The 16001-nt window shown below is 39.9% G+C and overlaps 1 protein-coding gene across 1 annotated transcript in view; it reads right to left on the bottom strand.

The window, feature by feature from the left end:
* The window catches only part of GRPR (gastrin releasing peptide receptor), a 32051-nt gene extending 16741 nt beyond the window's left edge, over window positions 1–15310 (bottom strand). The window contains exon 1 of the mRNA XM_003917445.4: window positions 13555–15310. Within this exon, the coding sequence (XP_003917494.1) occupies window positions 13555–13967 (413 nt within the window). The 5' untranslated portion in view covers window positions 13968–15310. The remainder of the gene's footprint in view (window positions 1–13554) is intronic.
* Between the last annotated feature and the right edge of the window lie 691 nt (window positions 15311–16001).

Here is a 16001-nt window from a genome sequence, read left to right as displayed (position 1 = left end):
CTTTTCCCAAGAGATCTCTAGAGCCAAAACACTTGATATTTCTCTCATCATTTCAAGACTAGAAAAATCACTGGGGGTAAACAAAGAAGTGATTCTCCCAAACTCAATTTCTCTTTTTGACAATTTTAAGGCAACTTGCTCACATGAGCCTATAATGAAAAGACCTTAGAGAAAGCAGCACTTTGCATGATGGAGAAACATTAAAAGGAGGTGGTGAGAAGCATCTGTTTACACCTTTACTTCCCCAGTGAACAATTTACAAGGCCCTGCCCTCATGTCCGCCACCCATGGAAATTGGAATCCAGCTAAACCTCCATTTAAAACCCTCTTATTTGTTTCATTTAAACAACTGTTAGCATCACACAGGACCCAGGTCACGCTGGAAAAAACACTTGGCTTAAAGACTTCGGCTTGATTCTCAATTTCACTGTTTGCTAATTGTGTGATGTAGAACCCTCATTTCACCATCTAAAAACAGGGATAATGATAAGGATGCCAAATGATCTAAAAAGTTAATGTTCATGATATCACGGTGCCTCAAAACCCTGAAGCATCACACAGATGTATGCCTCTTCTTCACAGTATTCCTTAGGAAGTCTGTCCTGGCTAACTGGAAAGGGGTCGTGGATTCCCCGAGGTCCTACTCCATTCATATAGGAAATTCTCACTGCTAAATAACCACCCCAGAAAGCATGCACACTGTACATCAGGGACAGTTAACTAAGACCCACTGACCAAGTATGGTCTACTGCCTGTTTTTATATGGCCCGTGAGCTAAAAATGGTTTTCACATTTTAAATGGTTGAGAAAAAAAATCAAAAGAAGAACATTTTGAGATGTAAAAATTTCATAAAATTCAAATTTCAAGGTACATAAATAATGCTTTATTGTAGCATCACCATGTATATTTGTTTACACATTGTGGCAGATTCCACCCTACAAGGGTAGAATTGAGCAGTTGCAATGGAGACCGTATGGTTCACAAAGCCTAATATGTTGCAGAAAAAGTTTGCCAAAAGTTTTACTGTTTCTGTTATTCTCTGACTGTCCACACCAGAGCTGTTGGTTCCTTCTTTAAACAGAGGTAAGCTCATTTTCCATCTCACACAGCACTGTCTGTTAGACTTACTATTTTGTGATAATGAAGATAATAGGCCACTGACCCCTGTCGTTGGTCTTCCAGTACTAAGCACTCATCGCTCAGGATGCTTCGTCTAACAGCACAGTTAAGCACTAATTTGGCATCTCAGGCTCTGCTTGGCACTATGGATATAATAGTTCCTGGCCATTGAGGGTTTAAAATCTAAATGGGGAAGCAAGATACATCTAGGAAAAGCCCTTAATGAACCGTATAAGAATACTGACATACGCCTTTATGAAGAGCTCTTAGACTAGATGCTGCTAGCTCAGCATATAAAGTGCTGCTATCCTGGTACAGACAAATGAGTCTATGTCTAATTACAAATCTGTTTTATATGTAACTATGGAATATAGAACTTAGAGGTCATAGAAGAGGAGACAGACCAGAGACTGAGGCCCAGAGAGGTCCCACAGCCAGTTAGCTGAGAACCAAGACTAGACCTGGGTTTCTTGATGCCCAGGCCAGCAGAGATGTTTATGTTTACCTATAGCACTTTAGATGCGCAGGTCTTTTTAAAGCACAAGTGAAGAATACTTAAAACTAGATATTGACTGTACTTGTCTTCATCCCACAGTACATGTATTCCTTAAATCATCATTTTAAACTTCAATTTCACTTCTGTTCACATCTAGGAAAGAAACGATGCCAAATTCTGATTTTTCTGGTTTTCTATGATGTTCCCAATCATTGAAAGTGTAAAGGGAGAAGAAAAGATAATAATGAAATTCTTAGAAATCTGTTCTGATCACCATTTATTTAAAAAGAAATAAGCATTTCCCATATGTACTCATGGGGTAACTACTGTGATTTTGTTTTTTACATAATTTTCTATTGTTTTAAGATCATATTTAAAGTATTTCTCATAACAGAGGCCTGTGGCTAGTATGAAACAGCCTGACTCAATTAAAAAATAACCACCACCAAAGGGAAAAAAGAAACCTTGAAAACCTTAAAGTTGATCTGTAGTTATTCTATGTATATGTAGACAGCATGAAGAAAGAAGTGAGTCACATACTGTGACATTATTGTCACAGTAAATTCTCCTCACACTGGAAAATAAATTCTTTATGTGACAAATTTTGCATTTTCCCCCTACTTCTTTCCCATGTAATCTTTAGCTATCACCGCTGGCCAGCTGGCCTGAGTACAATACAAAAACAATATTAAAAAAAAGAAAGAAGACAAAGAAAGAAAGAAAAAGTAATAAAGATGTGAAGTTTAAAGAAATGTACCTTAGGAACATTCTGGCTTTTTCCTTCCCATGAAATTTTAGCTGTTATCAATCACTGAATAGCGAAATGTCATCTGTAGCTCCTGCTTATTGGGGCTAAAAGTCCTGGCTTAGTTTAAAGATCCCAGAGGCTTTGATGTACCTACATGCTTGGCAGTGTCCACTGCTGCAGGCATCAGTTGAGATTCCTGACTTACTCACTTTGAGGTAAGCCAGAACTCGCTTCTCTCACTCAGAATTGCTGAGATAATTTGAGGCTGTGAATGTTGATCCCACAGGCCTGAATAGGTAGCTATGAATGCCTCTTTAAAGAAACTGGGTTGTGTGTCGTTTTGAGGGCAGCAGATCAGGTCTTTAAGGGAGGTAGTAGTAGAGGATGTTCTCTTTTTGATAATGGCAAACTGGTTTGTTGCTGACCAACTCTCCTGGAAGGGAAAGTTTTAAAAATCTATTTGAAAACATCAGAGAAATACCGAGGTCATAGGGATTTGACAGTCCAAAATCCTGGAGAGAAATGATGTGCAAAAACATGAAGTTGTTATTCAGCATCATTTCCCCCTTAAGGCATTAACCAAATGTCAAGCAGCAGCAGAGAAAGTGAGAGCTGAGCCCAACTTCCAGGAGTTTTAGGATGAAGGGGGACGATAAGTAGAATCCAGGGCCCACCGAGGAGAGAAGCCCAGGATAACACCTCAGGCTTTTAGTTGAGATGCCCGAAAGGGTAAGCCTCGGTGACAGGGGAAAACTAGAAATAGACCAACTCTCACAAAGACCAAAGTCCACCCTCCAATCTGTGCAATCCCTGACTGCATCAGAGGTAATGCCACTTCCTAATTACCTTCAAGAAGCAAGAGCTAATCTCTTCTGGAAGATAGCACCATCTAGAGCTTCAAATGATCTACAATTCTTTCTACATAAATTTATAGAGGTCCTACATGTTAACAGTTACCAGAAAGGTATTTTACAATGTATTCGGACTAATTCGAGAAATGAGACTACAAGATGGAACGAAATGAAAATTTTCGAATTGCAATATATAATAACTGAAATGAAGAATTAAATGGAAGCTTCAGAAGCAGCCTACACACAACTGAAGAAAGGATTAGAGAACTGAAAATGGCCAGACTGAAGTACGGTGAGAAACAAAAGATGGCAAATACAGGAAAGAGAGTAGGAAATTTATGGGACATGGCAAAACGGTGAAATGAAATTGTGCTTAAAACACTTCTCAGTAATAGAGGTCTGACTCTAGTATGAAATTGCCTGCCTTAGTAAAAGCAAAGATAACCAAAGGGGAAAACACTTTAAAAGCTTAAAGTTAACCTGTAGTTATTCTACTTATGTGTAGCCAGGACGAAGAAGAAGAAGAAAGAGATAATAAGATAGAAGCAATATTTGAAGTGTAATGGTTGAGAATTTTCCAAAACTAACTAAAATGTTCGGGCCACAGATTTAAGAAATGCTATGAACTCCAAGCAGCAGAAATAAAGGAAACCATGCCTAAGTGCATCATAGTAATGCTGCTGAAAATCAGAAATAAAGAGAAAAATCTTAAAATTAGTCCAAGAGAAAAAATAATACTGTTAAAGGAGCAGCAATAAAACTGACATATGACTGTCAGATACAGTAAGAGGACAATGAATGGCAACTTCAATGTGCTGAAAGATAGGAACTGCCAACCTAGATTTCTACGTCCACTGAAAATATCCTCCAAAAGTACATGAAACAAAGACACTTTCAGACAAACAAAGACTGAGAAAATGTGTACACTAAATGAAATACTGAAGGGAGATTTTCAGGGAGAAGTAAAGTGATCTCAGATGAAGCCACAGAGATGCCAGAAAAAATGGAGAACAACAGGAAAGGTAAATAAGTGGAATCTAAATCTAAATCTAAAGGTAAACGTGTGAGTATATGTAAAGTATGTACCGACAATAAAAATAATGTAGGTTTTTAAATCTAGAGAGAATTAAACTAGAGAATCACAATAACCAACAAAAAGGCAAGAGGGAATTTTAAATGAAGTTAAAAGTGTCCTATTATTTTTGCATCTTCCAGGAAGTAGGAAAGTTCCAATTTATAGTAGATTCTAATAAGTCAGGGATACATGCTGTTGTAAACTCTAGGGAAGCCCCTAAAAGAAATTAAGAAGAGTTTGTATAATTAACAAACTCAGAGACAAGGGAAATAGAATAATTAAAATATCTAATTTAAAAGAAAGCAAGAAGGGAAGGAAAAAATATTATGAAACAGGTGAGACCAATGGAAACCAAACAATTAGATGGCAGATTTAAATCCAAATATATGAGTACAATTGAATTTATGAGTGTGTGTGTTTATAGGGCAGAAACATGTAGCCAAATTACAAACAACAAATATATTTGTGTAAAGTCACAGATGTTGTGCATACTCACAAAATACTGACATTGATGGAGATAGCACAAAACTCATAATGTGAAGACATCCATGATAAATAGGTTACTAGGAGTCATCAATTGAATAAGTATTTAAGATTACTCAAAACACAAGAAAACTTGAAATGCTTTGGGTTTTTACAGTCCAGATGAGAAAAAAACTTGATAATGGCTTTTCCAAGTTTGATGTTAATCCTAAACATATATATGACACTACCAATAATGAGATATGAAGCTGAAAGAAAGTTTTTCTAATCTCTCGTTAATAAAAAGCCAATTTTAATAAACCATGCTAGAAGACTGACGTCCTCTTTCTATTTTCTCTATAGAAATGGATTTTACCAAATAATGTCATTTTAAAGGGAGACAAATGAGGATGAAGCCAAAATATTTAAGAAAACAAGTATGACAGAAGTGTGTCAGGCAGTTATTTAATAGATATTATGTTCTTTTTCTGGATTTTATGATGATGGTGAAATTTACCAGCTTATTTAAACTTGTGATTCATTATGATTTCTAAATCTAATGTGTGATTTCTAAAGGTTTAAAAATATCCACTTCTCTTCCTAATTTTGTAGTCATAATTTTATTTGTTTTTTTCTTTTAAAATGCCCCCACCCCAAGAGTCCCCGTAAAATCTGGATAAACTCTTGTCATCTAGGGTTGGAACCATTGTTCTCCTGCAATCACTCTGTTAATCATGAAAAGAAAGGAGCAATGTGATTTACAGACCATAATCCAGTATTCTGGGTTTACCCAGTAGGACCTACTAGAATTCATTCATTCCTTTATTCCTCTCTTCATGCATCCATCCATTCATCAATTCAACAAATGTTTATCAAGCACCTACTACAGGTTAGGGACTATTCTAGTATCAGAGAATACACCGAAGAATGAGATGGCCTCCCACTTTTTTGGAGCTTACATTCCAGTGGTGGCAGACAGACAGTAAACAAACAAATGAACAAAATAATTCTCAAGAAAATAATAATGGATGATATTTACCCAAGAGAAATGAAGACATATATCCATACAAAAACTGTACAAGAATGTTTATGGTAGATTTATTCATAATCACCCAAACCAAAAACAACCCTAATGCTCATTAACTGGAGAATGGATAAACAAAATGTGGAATATCTATACAATGGAATCCTTCTCAGCAATAAAAAGGAATGGATCACTGATACGTGCAAAAAAGTGAGTTAAAAGAAGCCAGACTTAAAACAGCCACATACTATGTGATATCATTCACATGACATTCTGGAAAAGATCAGTGGTTGCCAGGATCTGTAGGTGGAAGAAGGAGATAGATTACAAAGGGGCATGAGAGAATTGGGGGGTGACGAAAATATCCTCTATCTTGACTGTGCTGGTGGTGGTAGTGATGTGACTGTATGTTTGTCAAAATTCATACGAGTGTAAAAAATTTATTGTATATAAACTACACCTCAGTAGACCTGAAAAAAAGAAATTGGATTATGGGATAGTACTGGTGATTTCTTCAGATCGAGAGGTCAAGGAAGACCTCCTATAGGAAATGATGTGTAATATGTGAAATGAACTTGTTCAAAATCCCTTGTTCTATTATTACTAGGAAATAAAAAGAAGAAATGGAGAAATTTTTTTTCTTTTATTCTGAAAAATATGTGTTTTAAGTGAGAGAGAATTTATGCAAACCCCACCCATAGGAGGACTTACAAGTTCAAAAATGTAAATTTAGCCTGTTTTCAAAGGATGTTATTGACAGGCACAGTTCAAAAAACCTCAGCAGGGAGCCCTTTCCGGCTATACTCTCTGTTTCATGATGAAGCTTGTGCTTTCCTTTTTGCCTCTGTGCATATTAAGTTGCCAGAAATGATACTTAATTAGTCACATAAAAGCCTAACACTTTAAAAGATAACATGTGAGAGACAAGGTCAAAGTTCTTTGCTGCCCTTCTCTCCCGATCCACTTGAAAGAGCCTTGCTGGGAAACCTCACTTCAACAGCACCTGCCCTCTCATCACTCCCAGAGGCTGCTGGCAGCTGTGGTAGTTCCATTGCCGTGGAGAGACATGAGTTGAGTTTCCTTCCAGAGAGGGGCAGCATGTGTTTCAGAAAAATCAAACTATACAGAAGTTACGAACTGGCAGCTCATGTAAACTGGTTCCAACAGAAGGACTTTCTTGTAAAGCATTTCTAGAAGGATGCTTTACAAGAAATGAAATTAAGTAAGTCTTCGCTTGTGAGAAAGGGGCCAATCTCCTTGAAATCAATGAAGCTGGGCCTCTAGAGTGGTAGAGGAGCCTTTAGAATTACTGGGGTGACCCCATTAGAAGGGGATTACCCTGGAGTCACTCAGGGTATTTTCCTTCAGAAGGGTAGGTTTTGGCATCAGTAGTTCCCACTGTCCAGAAAAGGGAAATGGAATCAGACTCTGTGTCTGATGGTTTCTGAAGAAAAGTTTCCAGTTCCCCTGAAGGAATTAAGACTTGGAATGAGGATGAAAGGGTTCTTTCTAATCTGACTCCATTCTGAATTTGTTGTGACAAAGTTAAATCCCATCACCTCTTTTGGGCTCTGTGTCAAACAAGGGTGTGAACTTCAAGATGACTTTTACGGCCGGGTGCGGTGGCTCAAGCCTGTAATCCCAGCACTTTGGGAGGCCGAGACGGGCGGATCACGAGGTCAGGAGATCGAGACCATCCTGGCGAACACGGTGAAACCCCGTCTCTACTAAAAAATACAAAAAAAATAGCCGGGCGAGGTGGCGGGCGCCTGTAGTCCCAGCTACTCCGGAGGCTGAGGCAGGAGAATGGCGGGAACCCGGGAGGCGGAGCTTGCAGTGAGCTGAGATCCGGCCACAGCACTCCAGCCTGGGTGACAGAGCAAGACCCGTTCCTTTCTTTTCTTTCTTTAATAAATGACTTTTACTTCTAGCTGCTGGACTTTATCCTTTTGTCACTGCTCAAACATCACCCAAGGTGTCGTTATTGTACTCTTACTGAATGCAGAGTGGGCCTGGCTACTGTAGAAGACACAGATCCCTCTGAACTACCCCATATGATTAAGGAAGTATAAAACAAATCTCTAACAAAGACCTAGTAGTACAGGATAGACTAGGCATTTAATGAACAATACAGGCAGAAACATCTTGGGAAGGGAAAAAAATCAATGAAAGCAAAAGATCAGGGAATGCTTCATAGAAGAGAAAGGACTTGAACTATCCCTTGAAGGACTGATAGGATTTGGGTAGATGGAAAGCACAGGGCCCAGCCATCAGAGAAGGGGAAATGAAGTTAGAGAGGGGAGAAGTCTGGCGGCACACGTGGGAGGCAGTGAGAAGAGTTTGGCTAGAGCAGTGTTTGTTCTGGCAAGTCTTGGGACAGGAGGATATAAAAGAGAGACTGGCAGCTGGAAGAGGACCTACAAGAGAGAATGGAAAGATCAGACACAAGTTCACAGTGGAGACCTGGAAAGCTGACCCCTCATGTCTTTGGAAAGTCTCAAAACCTCATCAATGGGATGCCTAAATTCCCCAGCCCTGTGACTGCAGATGATATGGGGTTGCTTCATTTCTTCCCTCTTCACTTGTGTGTGTCTTCCAACAGAAGATATTTCCCAGCCAGAAAGAGCCTGTGCAGCTGGGAGGCATTTGATATTTGCCTATCTGAGGAATTCCTGATACCCTCTGTGAGAGAGAGGAGTAAGCGTGTATCCTGGGGAAGAAAATTGGACCCCAAAGCATATAGCAAACTGTTTTCTAAACTGTCCAATAGCGCCCTCTGCAATGACTGAAATGTTCTGTATCTCCACTGTCCAACAGAGTAGCCACTAGCCACATGTGGCTACTGAGCACTTGATGTGTGGCTGGTGTGATGAGGAAATGAAATTTTCCATTTCATTTAAATTAAATGCAAATTGAAATAGCCACATGTGGTTAGTGGCTACCAAGTTAGACCATACAGCTCTAGATGTTGGGAAAGCTACAAACCATGTTATCACATACATTCCTTGCAGAAAATTCAAAGAATCTGTACTTCAAGAAGCTTGCAGAAATATCACACCTTCCTGTTTCTTTCCACATTCCAAGTAACAAAGAAACTTATAACCAGTCTTTCCATAGAATCAAACAAGAATCATGTTACAGTGGAACCGCCATATCCATCTGTCCTTAGAATCCATTCTGCCAGCCGCATTCTAGTAAAAATAACACTGAATAATAGCACTGAAGCAGGCTTAATATAAGTTGGGCATTGTATATGTTGTCAACATGAAATTCAGCTTTAAACCTTATTGGAAAAGAAAACACAAACCACTCTCACCCTTTTTCTGTTGAGGGTCCAATTCAGATCTCAAATTTCATTTACATAATAATGAGGCACCTAGCACAAAGGTGGACATCTAATAGGAAGGACCAATATGTAAAAAATATCTCCATCTATCCAACCATTCATCCATCTGTCCACCCATCTGTCCACTCATACATGTAACCCACCCAACCAGCCAGCCAGCCGTCTATCCATCCATCCACCCATCTATTTATCCCCTGAATCTATTTACTGACTCACAAAAAATAGTTTTTCTCTCATCTACCCAGATGAGAGCTTAATAGAGAACAGATGAGCAGATGACTATGTGATACATTATGATTATTATTATTATTATTATTATTATTATTTTGAGATGGAGTCTTGCTCTGCAACCAGGTTGCTCACTGCAACTTCTGCCTCCTGGGTTCAAGCAATTCTCCTGCCTCAGCCTCCCAAGTAACTGAGATTATAGGCACCTGCCACCACACCCGGCTAATTTTTGTATTTTTAGTAGAGACAGGGTTTCACCATGTTGTCCAGGCTGGTCTCAAACTCCTGACCTCAAGTGATCCAGCCACCTCGGCCACCCAAAGTGCTGGGATTACAGGCGTGAGCCACTGCACCCGGCCAATACATTATGTTTCAGAGTATGCTTTCAGATTAATCCTCAAAATAGAATGAAGAATAAGAATGAGGAAAATTGTATGCATTAACTAAACATAATTTTAATTAGTCGGTATTTATTGATCACCCATTTGGTACAAGAAAACTTGTGGGGCACTATGGAAGATTTAAGAATATATTAAAAATCTCTGCCCTCTCACATTCTTAATAATCTACCTAAAAATGTAAAGCAATGAATATGTGAGAGGCTAAAATAAACAGACAAACAAAACAGTTCAAAACAGCAATATAAAAGGTGTCACAAGATAATTCATGTCTCAGATAATAAGTCTGATATTTCAAGGGGGTCAGGAAATTTGAGCTAGAATGGCTCAACTTAGGGTTTTAAGGAGGAGATTTGAATCAGATTCTGAATGATAGAGAAGAAGATAGAAAAAAAAAATCACAAGATTTTAGAACTTGAAGGGACCATAGAAATTGCCTAGCTCAACTCCATCATTTTATAGATGATTAAACTAAGGTCAGAGAGTTAAGTGACTTAGTCCCACTTTCTCATATGGGTAGTAAGGGCAGGAAAATGTCTAAAATACAGGTTTGTTGATACCCATTCCTAGCCCATACGCCACATGGGATGAGGAATACAGTCTGTATTTAGGAAAGGAGAAAGCATGCTGGAGAGTGGGTGGGACACAGCATAAGCCCAGAAACAAAGCCAGGAACACATCAGTGCAACCACTGTGTATGAGGATATCAGTGTGTGTGTAAGGACAGAAAGCATGGGAGGACAGGGAGGATGGGGATCAATATTGAACGTGCTTGAATGCAAACCTGCAACTGCTCAGCTGTGCAAATCCCCAGAATTCTGGTTTCTGGGACTGCCTTGAAGTCTCCCTTTTACCCGGTGATGCCAGTACAAACTTTTCTAGAAACTTGATATTCTTTTCATATTGACAGACTCGAATTCACCCAGTGATGGGGGGAAAGGAAGCTGGAATGAGGACTGGCAATGCTGGGCAACGTATAGGGGGCAGGGATGGATGATTATCACTGTGTGCTCCACTCATGCCTCAGAACCCTGAATTTAGTAGATTTAGGACAGGGCCTAGGAATCTGTATGTTTTTAAAGCTCCCCTGTGATTCTGGTGACCATCTGGTTTGGAGGGTCTTCTGGTTCATTCACTCTTTCACCAATCTACCTAATACAGACTACCACCTTGAAAACTGGCAATATTTAGTAAATATAGGCCCCTATAACCCAGCAGTTTCACTCGCAGACATATACCCAAGAGAAATAAACACTTATGTTCCCCCAAAGACAAGAATAAGAATGTCCAGAGCAGGTTATCGCCATCCCCCAAACAAAAAACAACCCAGTGTCCATCGGTATTAGAACAACTAAATAAACCAAAGTATATTCATACAATGGAACACCACACACAATGAAAAAGAATAAACCACTGTTACACGTATCAATATGGGTGACTATCACAGAGATAATGATAAGCATAAGAAGATAGATGCAAAGGAGTACTTGCTATATGATTCCATTTATATGAGATTAAAGAACCGGCAAAAATAACCCATGGTGATTGAAATCAGAATAGTGATTGCCTCTGTATGGGGGTATTAACTAGGAAAGGGCATAAGAGAAACTCTGGAGGATGCTGGAACTGTTCTGTATCTCCATCTGGTTATGCAGTTCTATAGACATATGCAAAAATGTGTTGAGCTGTTACTTGTTCAGTTTACTGTGTATATAGATTACACCTTGTTGAGAAGAAAAAATATAGAATTTATATTCACCCTGCCAACCTCATGAGATATAAGATAGAAGAATCCCATTGCTTTCAAAAATGAGATGAATAGAAAAGTACAGTCTTAATCATTTAGCTCAATACCTATTCTTTCTGTTGGAATTGGTTAGATGCACTGCCTGTGATTCAGGCAATCCATCAGCTTTTAAAAGACTTAGCAAAACACAAAAAGTTAGCTATATGGGAGCTTCTAGTAATTTCTGAACTTGGCAAAGACAGGTAGTAACTACAAACTTACTGGGAACACACTGGAGCTGCGAAGGAGTGCAACCCGGCTTTTGAAAGAGCTTTCCCTTTCTGTTGATGGTGGACTTGGTCTGCTTTGAAACTCCAGAGTTCCCTGCAGCTGCATCTTTACATTCCATGCCCTCACTTTCCTTTCTGTTTTTCTCTCCAAGAAGAGAGTAAACACCATCTGTACCACTGCACTCCCCAACCCGGAAACCAAAATCTCTCCTTCCCATTACGAAAATTACCCTCATCCTGAAGAGCCCTCGGCCATTGGTAACAAGCCACAGCCCTTCTGCCACCTCCAGAGTTTGCCAGCCATGAATCAGTACATGAAACTGTCTGTGGTCATTGGTATCTGTGGGCAGATGTGCAGGGTAAGAGCAAGCCAAAGGGGAATGGAGGGGATGGAGAAACGCTGTCGAGTCGGTACAATGTGAAAACCTTACATCTATGCTATTACTTTTCAGTCGTTGAAAATGTCGTGTGCTGGGCAGTGTGCTTCAGGTAGCTAAGCATAAACACATGTCCATAAATACTGATAACACTATCTTTATTTGTCCATTACTCAACAAAGCCAGATCACCTGAGGACTGTTTGTTCCTCTACAAAATGAAAATCCAGCACCACATGTATTAACATGTGGCACATTTTCTTCAGACTATAAACTTTCAAGAGCAGCGTCTATGTCTTTTCTGGAACACTCTCAAATCCTTCTGTATCTTTAACACATAACATACAGTTGATTATAAGTGAAAACTTTATAGTCTCAGGTTCATTGCAGCAGTTTTTCTGGGTTTGACCATATGGCCTATGCTGTGTCTGAAAGTCTATTCATTACTATGTCCAATTTCCAGAACACAGAAGCGCATAAAGTATGTTATTTGTGTGAACAATCTGCAGCTATTTCTTGACTTGTTAGTTCAGGCAAGTGTTTTTTTACATGCTAGAAACTTGATAAATGTTCAAAGAATGAATATAAAGTTTTAAGACTGAATAAATGTAAACTTTTATGCAATGTGCTCACACAAGAAATGCAATTTGCAAATATGTATATTTCCCAGAATAAAAAACTGTAGTGAACTCCCTCTTTCTCCCCACAATAAGCCCCAAAAACATGGTATATGGAAGTATTGTCAATAAAGATATTAAAATTAGAAATCAACCTTAAATAGAGTTTTCTCCAGAAAATTTTAAGAACTCAAATAATGCTTGATTTCATTTAAGAGAGACTTAGAAAAAACGGCACACAATTGTTCTATCACAGAGAGTCAAATACAAAACCAGCTGTGAGGAAAGTTAAACTGTCTGAGGAAAATGAATTTCAGAGAAATGAGGCTTATTTTCTCCTCTTGGTTATTTCTGAAAGAACGTTTTGAAGAAATCCAGTGGAACTTTCCTGTTCTCTGAGGGGTTTGAATTGCTTCGAAAAAACATTTGCCTGAGGTGTAAACTCTGTTGGGCGTGATTGTCTTTCTCACTGGTCAATTAATTTTGCAAGGAGGGAGAAGTTAGGTAAAGGCAATGCTAAATAGATATGCCTCCAGAAAAAGACACCTCAGTTTTCTGCTTAGAGATTTTATTTTTCTCATCTGTCTCCTTCTGTCGCCATCATTCACTTACTTTTCTTTCTTAAACCAATATGTTACACTCCAGAAGTCATCCCCACAACAAAAACCTGCCTGGAAGGGAATCCGTGTTGGAGTAAAACTTCCCTTGTGCAATCAGCTCCCTGTCCCGACATGGTAGGTCGTTTACCCAGGCGTCTACCTCCCTTGGAGAGCATGTAACTTTCAGCCTGTACTTACCTGTCTGCCGAGAGCGCCGTGAGTGTGAAGACAGACACCCCAACAGAGGTAAGCTGTATAAAGGGGATCAGTTTGCAGCCAATCCTGCCAAATAGCCATCTGTCAGCCAGGTACCTGCTGGCATCCACTGGAGCACACGTTATTAGGAGGAGCAGGTCTCCCAAAGCCAGACTGGAAATGAACAGGTTTGGAACGTTTCGCATGGACTTGACTGTACAGAAGATCTTGATCAAAGTGATGTTGCCAATGAGGCCTATCAGAATGATAACCCCATAAACTGCAGGGATGACATAGAGGATCCCCGGGTGGGACCAGTCGTCGTTCACGGGGAGTTCCACACTGTGATTGGAGATGTTGCAGTGCACGAAATGGTCCACTTCCAAGTTCAGAAGGAAACAGTCATTTAGAGCCATCTCTAGATTTTTTTTCCACCTGAAAGTTCCCTTAGATGCTATTTCTTAACTATTGATTTTGCAACCGTGAAGATGAAGATGAGATCTGTGCTGGGCTCTTTGTCTTCTTTAATAAAAATACTCTGAGTGCATATATACTAACTATGGTATTCAAAACTCTCTGTCACTATTTTGACACTGGTGCTGCTCTGGCTTTCACATGACCGGTGCAATACAACTCTAAATTCAATAAGTTAACAACAACAAAAACTTAGCCACAGAAAGGCTTAGAATTAAACCCACTCTGCGTCAGTTATTTCTACCTCCATTCTAGTCTGAGTCTCCCTGGCTACAGTTTACTAAGAACTTTTGGCCTGCTATTTTCCCACAGCGTCTTTCCTGATATTTAGAATCTGGAGGTTTAAAGTGGGTAGAAAAAAACTGCACTGAGAAATCCTCAAATCCTATAGGCAGGATGCTTTGCACGTCACGGGCTTCACCAGCAAACAGCAGCTCCGCTGAGCCGAGGCTTTGAAGAGGAACCAGTGTTACTTATAGACAGAGAATGCCAGCCCCCTGCTGGACACTTCAATCACTGCCCAGTTGCCTGCTTTCTCCAGATGAGAAGCAACCAGCCGACTGCAGTTCCTACCTAGCTTAACAGATACCTTTGGCTTCTCATGTAAGCACATAGCACCCAGGGTAGGTATTTAATAAATGTTGCTAGCATTCTGCAAAGGCACTGGAAATCTTTCTGATACTATCCCCATGAATCCAGATGGGAATTTACATCTCATTTTCTCTAATTCATTAGAATGACATGTTAATATTGCTATCAAATGAGGTCTGTCTTTGAATTAAATGCACACTGATGCACAGGGTGTCCGTGTGTGACTTATCCCACTCAGTCTTCCCACTGCCTCTTTGAACAGGGACTGCTCCTCTGAAACACATGCACAGACTCACACCTTAAACCTTCAGCAACTGACATCCGGAAAAGCCAGAAGCACAATGCACACATGCTCTTTCCTGTAGATTTGCCAAGCCATTCCTATTCTGTTTACCAGGGAGAAATTAAATTGGGAACCAGCTGTATTCTTAACTCTCAAAGATCAATAGTCTTTTCCAGAAAAATGGGTCTTTTCTCATCTGATCTAAAAATTTTATGAATTGGCATTTTGATGCAGCTATTTGCATTTTTGAATTGAATGTTTGCCATGTTTTATAGCAAATATCCTCTTTATAGTCCTGTGTGGAAAATAAAGAACTATAGGCCGGGCGCGGTGGCTCAAGCCTGTAATCCCAGCACTTTGGGAGGCCGAGACAGGCGAATCACGAGGTCAGGAGATCGAGACCATCCTGGCTAACACGGTGAAACCCCGTCTCTACTAAAAAATACAAAAACTAGCCGGGCGAGGTGGCGGGCGCCTGTAGTCCCAGCTACTTGGGAGGCTGAGGCAGGAGAATGGCGTGAACCCGGGAGGCGGAGCTTGCAGTGAGCTGAGATCCGGCCACTGCACTCCAGCCTGGGTGACAGAGCGAGACTCCGTCTCAAAAAAAAAAAAAAATAAATAAAGAACTATAAAAGAGTGATAGATACAATACTGAGGAATTAAGGGGGTGGTAAAAGAAGTAAGTTGTAGTTGAAGGAGTGCTAGAAAAAGCTTCATTGAGGGAGTACTATTAGAATCAGGCTTAGACCTTTAGCTAACAACTTCTAAATACATTATTAGAGTGCGTCTTTATGGCTTGTGTGAAGCCAGCTCTTCCAGGTACACGGCGTGAAGCCAGTCACTAACAGGTAAAGTCTCGTTTTTCAGAACCCATAAGGAATGACAAAACTTGCACTTACCATGCCAGGGCCCACAAAGAAAGTCCCCCAAGTGTGTTGTTATGGACATTTCCAGTGGCAGGTTCCAACACTGAGGCTGCTGCCATGCTTCCTATGTAAATATGAAAGACTCAGCGCTCCTCTCTGCCGGCAGGAGGGGGACTGATGCTGCATGGCTAGAGGTGGAAGAGCTTCTCGGCAGAGATCAGTATCACCAATAATGA

The sequence above is a fragment of the Papio anubis genome, chromosome X, assembly GCF_008728515.1.
Source record: "Papio anubis isolate 15944 chromosome X, Panubis1.0, whole genome shotgun sequence".
NCBI lineage: Eukaryota > Metazoa > Chordata > Mammalia > Primates > Cercopithecidae > Papio > Papio anubis.
Note: the sequence above shows the minus strand (reverse complement) of the source record. Positions and strands in the feature narration are given on the sequence as shown.